Here is a 5,433-nt window from a genome sequence, read left to right as displayed (position 1 = left end):
AGCCAGCCTGGGCTTTGGGAGGGAGAGCCCGAGGTGGGGTGGGGACAGGGGGTGCCCTGTGGGGCCCCCATGGAGGGCTGAGGGGAGCGGGGTGCCCGGGGAGGCATGTGGGGCTGCTGGGGGTCAAGCTGCGCTGGCTTTGGGGCTCAGCGCCTGGGGGAGGGCTGAGCTGCGGGTGCTGGAGGTGGGGATGGACGGACGGACAGACTGACGTGGTTGGCGTTGCCGCGCCAGAGGAGTGGGAGCTGGTGTGGGCTGAGCTGGGGGGTGGCGGTGGGGCAGTCCCAGGGGTGCTGGAGCAGAGCGGGAGGGCCTGGAGGCGAGAGGGGTTCACTCCGCCTGTTCCCCTCTCCGGCAGGTTTACTGTCGCTACCGGGATGGATGACTTAAACCTGCACTACAGGTTCCTGAACTGGAGGCGGCGGATCCGGGAGATCCGCGAGGTGCGAGCCGTCCGCTACCAGGAGAGGTTCAAGCACATCCTCGTGGACGGGGACACCCTCAGGTAGCCTCGGGCTGGCGCGCTGGGAATGGGGCTGGAGCCGACGGCGGGCGGAGGTGGGGCCGGCGGGGCCGGCCGCTCCCCTCGCCGTCGCTGCGGAGCCGCGGAGCGACGTTTCTAAGCTGCTGCTGGCCAGCGCTGGGGTGGCTCCGGCCTTCCCTGGCCCCTGATCGCCGTCTCCCCTGGGTGTCGCGTCAGCAGAGCTCCGAGGTGGCCCGCGTGTCCCCCCCACCCCCACAGGGCCCCCTTCCTCCTGCGGGCGCAGAGCGCYGGGTGTCGAGGTTCCCCGGAGCGAGACGGAGGGTTTCTGTTCTGGGTGCCCCAGTTTGGGGCTGCGAGGGGAGGAGGAGGGTGGTGGTCTGCCTGGGCGCGAAGCAGAGGTGATGGGCGCCTGTGGCGCGTGGAGCCCTCGGCTCTGCAGCTCGTTCGAGCGGCTGGGGCCTGCCGGTGCCCRCTGGGTGGTTGAACGGGCCAAGCTGCAGCACCCGGCGGAGGGAAGATGCTTTCCTTCGTGGTGGACACCAGGGGAACGTGCTGGTGGAGGGCGGTGGGGTCTCCTGGGAGCAAGAGCGATGTGGGCGTCTGCCTGGGAGCGCTTGCTGAAGGGCCTGGCTTCTCCTTCCTCCTCCTCTTAGCTCTGTTTGCAGAGCAGACRCTTGTCCCGTTGCCACATCCCTGCTCAGCCACCCCAAGGCGCTTCAGCAGGCTGGGAAGGCGCTGGGACAAAGCGGAAGGGTCAGGGGCATCTCCTACCTGCTGCCTGTCGGTCCCMTCGCGTCCCGCACGAAGCTGGAGCGGGTGACCGACGCTCCCGCGTTGTCCCCTGCAGTTACCATGGGAACTCGGGCGAAGTCGGCTGTTACGTTGCTCCGCGGCCCCTGACCAGAGACAACAACTACTTCGAGGTGAGTCACCTCGCCGTGGGCATCGGTCCCGGGCGCCCGCCGCGTCGTGGCTAGGCTCGAAGAGCTTCCTTGGTGTCGCCTCGCAGGTGTCCATCGTGGACAGCGGCGTGCGTGGGACCATTGCCGTGGGCCTCGTGCCCCAGTACTACAGCCTGGACCACCAGCCGGGCTGGCTGCCTGACTCCGTGGCGTACCATGCGGATGACGGGAAGTGAGTGAGGGCCACCGGGACCGGAGCCTCTACCAGGGAGCGGGCTGGGGGTTGTCCGTGGCCTCTGAAGCGGCCTGGGGACGGAGAACAGATCTAGCCAACCTSCTCGCCGGCACCAGCGAGGCTCGGGGAGGGGGGGCTGTGTCTATGTGTCTGCCCCTTGCACTTGCTGCCGTTATSAGGGGAAAAACGGGGCAAAACGCGATCCGGCATCTCCCCGCGTGCCGGGAAGGGCTGCGCCCGTCCGCGGGCCGGGCCGYGTCCGGTGCGATACTGCTCCTCCGACCCCCGCAGGCTCTACAGCGGCCGAGCCAAGGGCCGGCAGTTTGGCACCAAGTGCAGCTCCGGGGACCGCATCGGCTGCGGCATCGAGCTGGTCTCCTTCGAAGTGCAGACGGCCCAGATCTTCTTCACGAAGAACGGGAAGAGGGTGAGAGCCACGGGGCTCCTCTGCTGGGCCCTCTCCTGCTCTTGATTTTTAGTCCGCTGGGGCCAGGGTTTGCTTTGAACTGGGGCGCGTGGCAAAGCTGTGGCGGTGCCATCAGAGTCCGCACCGTGGAGGCAGTGTGAGGTGTCCCCGCGCTGTCCCCAGTCGCTGCTGTCCCTGGGCTCGTGGGTGGCAGCTGTTTGCAGTCACACGGGGTGGACGCACCGGTTTCCTCCCAACTTTGCTGTCTAGGGTGAAGGTTTGAGCTCCCAGGAGCGAACGAGATGTCGAAACAGCGGGCCCCGCGGCCCGGGCTGGCCGCGCGGTGCGGACCCTCCTGCCTTCCCTCTGCAGGTGGGCTCTACCATAATGCCGCTGTCCCCCGACGGGCTCTTCCCGGCCGTGGGCATGCACTCGCTGGGCGAGGAGGTCCGGCTCCACCTCCACGCGGAGCTGGGCACCGAGGAGGACGACAGCATCATGATGGTGGACAGCTACGAGGACGAGTGGGGGCGGCTGCACGATGTGAAGGTGTGCGGCACGGTGAGTGAGCCGGCCTCCAGCGCTGGGGCCTTCCCTCTGGTTTTCCCCCTGCCCCGAGGGATGGGGTGCAAAGACGGGAGCTCGCTGACCCCTCTGTGTGCTCGGGATTCACATCTTCCCCTGCGCTGGGAAGGACTCGGGAGCCCTTGGAGGGATTGGCCCTACTCTCTGGAGCGCGACGGGATCGGAAATCTCCTTACTCGAGCCTGTGGCTGGGAGGCAGCCGGGTTACGTGGTGCCATCAGAGGGCGAATCCGAGCACGTCTGGGCTCTGCAGGGAGCGCATCTGTCTCTAGTCATCTCTCCCCCCAGCTGCGGTAGCTTGTTTTGCTGCTGTCCCTATTGCCGTCGTGCCAGAGTCCCTGGCGGCACCCAGTGCCCCTGGCGCCGGGCGAACCCGGCGTCCCGCCGGGCTATTGAGCAGAGCAAGGAACCGGCGGCGAGAGCGCCGCGGGGGAGGCGTGGGGAAGCGCCTGCGACAGAGCAGGCCTTGAGCATCCTCAGCGAGGCGCTGGCTTGGAGCCGAGTCCTGGGGCCTCATCCCTTCCCGGCACCAGCCAAGGAAGGCGACGCTGCTCTGTCGCTGCTCGAGGTCTGCTTGGAGCTGCAGGTCGAAAGCTTCTGCTTTGGCGTGCGGCAGACTGGAGGTCGGTCAGGGCTTAGGGCCTTGCGTGATCTTTCTACCGGTCCTCCAAAATCCTCCGGGCGTTTGTGTGGTTTTAGCCTTGCTTGGGGCAGAGTGGTGCCAGCCTTTACCCAGACCCATCAAAGCCCTAAGCTGGCTCCAGCTGCCCAGAGAGCCCAGCTCTGCCCTTCCCCGCGGTGCCTAAGCGCGAGCAGGGCGAACGGACGGCAAGGAGGGCAGGCGGGGCCGGATCGGAGAGCTCGCACGGCCCCTGGCTCTGCCAGGAAGAGGCCAAACCCCGTGTCCCGCGGCAGCGTGTCTCCTCTGCCTTCCCGTGCTGGGCTCAGCTCTGCTTGGAAGCGCTCCCGAGCTGTGAAAATGGGTCATTTCCCGTGGACGGAGCGTCTGCAGCTCTGAGCGATCGGGCCTGCCGCTTGTTTATCTGCTGCGGATCTTGGTGTATTTTCCCTCGCTAGCTAGAAAGCTTCCTGTCCCCTCCCGGAGCTGGGAGCCGAACCCAGGAGTCCTGACTCCTCTGCTCCTGCCTGCCCCTCCCTTGGACCAACACCACTTCTGTCTGCCGATGCCTCCGGGGCCGAACTGGAGCTCCGGGAGCGCGTGAGCCTGCTGGCTCATCTCGGCTGCCTTCCCGGGGCCGCCTGTCCCTGGGGCCGAGCAGGAAGAGAGCTCGGAAGGGCTCCAGGAATTGCATCGCTCTCCCGCTCCACCCAGCGCTGGCCCAGCTGCGGCTCCTCGGACAAGCTGACTCCGCTGGGCCGGGAGCTCGGGTCAACTTGCCCGGGGCTGGGGGCCTGGGCGCCGCAACGCCACGAGCCGCGCCGGGGGAGCTGGCGGGGCAGGGGAGCCGGCAAGCGCCCCCGTCGCCTGCCCGGAGCCCGGCGGGGCCGGAGGCTGCGATGACGTCCGTGTTGCGTGGGGAGGGCGCGGACCAGCGACAGAAAGCAGCTGGTTCCCACCTCTCGGCCGAGCCCGGCATCCGGCCGCTCACGTGCGCCCGGGGAAGGCCAACGTGCGCGTAGCGCCGGGTGGAAACGAGCCCCGACGGCGCCCGGCCCCGGCTCCCCGGGGCTCGCGGCCGCTTCGCGGGATCGGGGCCACCCTGCGGAGCTCCGGGAGCCTCCTGGCCGCGGCGCGTTGACCGTGGGGCGCGTTCGGACCCGCCGTGGGGCTGGTGCGGGCTGGGGCTCGGAGCCTTTTCCCGGTGGTGCTTCTGGGCGCTAAGGGCTGGGGAGCTGCGGATAAAACGGGGCAGGGTCTAATTGCGTCCTTGTCGTCCCCTCTCTTCTGCACCCCGCGAGGGCCCCAAGGTGATTTTTGCAAGAGGGCAGCGGGCACCCCGAGCGCGGAGGAGGCGCCGGCTCGGCCAGCCCCTTCCATCTAGCCGAGCGCTGCGCGAAAACAAGCTCAACCTCGAAACCCCTCCAAGTCTTAAGAGTTTGCAGCTGTGAGCGCGGCCGGGGCCTTGCGGCGAGGGCCGGCTCCGCGCGAGGGTGTGCGGCGAGCCGAGCCGCGGCCTGGCCCGGCCTGAACTCGCCGATCCCGGCGCCGCGCCTGGGACGAATCTGCAATCCTGGGCCCGGGGCCCTTTTCCATCCTCCCCCGGTCGCTGCGGACAACATCTGGCTGTGGAGGAAGGGCTGGAGGGCCGGGGCGAGGGCAGAGCGAGCGGCGTTCGGGGCCGCCTAGCTTGGCCGGGGCCGCCCGGGYCGGGTGGCCCTGCTCCGTGCCTCAGTTTCCCCCGCTTTTAACGCGGGGAGTGTTTTCACCGGGGAGAGGAGGAGAACCGTGCTCGCCCCCCGGGCTGGCTGCTTCCCCTCTCCGCCGGGTGCCCGGCACCGGGGCGCCTCGTGCGAGCGGTTTTCCCGGCTCGCGGCCGGCCTTTCCGAGCGCGGCTCGTGGTTATCCGCCGCGGGCCGGAGCCGTGTCCCGGCGCCAAGCGGCGCTAGCGGAGACCCGCCGGGGCTGATGCCGCCGGGGGGTCCCTGGGCGCCCTCGGCACTGCCTGTCCGGCTCCGGGCTGGCAGGAAACGAGAGCGGCCGGGTAGGAASGCGAGTTATGCGCGTTAGCGTGATTAAACTGCCGCTCGGAAACGGCCGCTTTGGGCCGGCGGAGAGGGGCCGCTCCGGCGTCCCGTCCCCTCGCGCGGCTCCTCGAGAGGCGGCGCGACTCGCCGGAGCTGTGCAGAACAGCCAGTTTTC

General features: G+C 69.0%; 1 protein-coding gene across 1 annotated transcript; it reads left to right on the top strand.

The window, feature by feature from the left end:
• The first annotated feature begins 326 nt into the window (after positions 1-326).
• SPRYD3 (SPRY domain containing 3) lies at positions 327-4,580 on the top strand. The gene is made up of 5 exons (XM_085316528.1): positions 327-505; positions 1,332-1,407; positions 1,494-1,618; positions 1,913-2,048; positions 2,400-4,580. The coding sequence occupies exons 1-5, from the start codon at positions 378-380 to the stop codon at positions 2,907-2,909; spliced, it is 975 nt and encodes a 324-aa protein (XP_085172654.1). The 5' UTR covers positions 327-377; the 3' UTR covers positions 2,910-4,580.
• The last annotated feature ends 853 nt before the right edge of the window (positions 4,581-5,433 follow it).

This window comes from Rhea americana, unplaced genomic scaffold (assembly GCF_003343005.1).
Source record: "Rhea americana isolate MKP2758 unplaced genomic scaffold, rheAme1 scaffold_1128, whole genome shotgun sequence".
Lineage (NCBI taxonomy): Eukaryota > Metazoa > Chordata > Aves > Rheiformes > Rheidae > Rhea > Rhea americana.
The sequence above is the reverse complement of the archived record's forward strand: the minus strand, read 5'-3'. Positions and strand labels throughout refer to the sequence as shown.

Bases quoted from the DNA above. Each gene is read 5' to 3' on its own strand.
- SPRYD3 (XM_085316528.1), top strand. From the start codon at position 378: ATGGATGACTTAAACCTGCACTACAGGTTCCTGAACTGGAGGCGGCGG. The intron at 506-1,331 runs GTAGCCTCGGGC...TGTCCCCTGCAG, and splicing joins GTGGACGGGGACACCCTCAG to TTACCATGGGAACTCGGGCG. The intron at 1,619-1,912 runs GTGAGTGAGGGC...CGACCCCCGCAG, and splicing joins TACCATGCGGATGACGGGAA to GCTCTACAGCGGCCGAGCCA.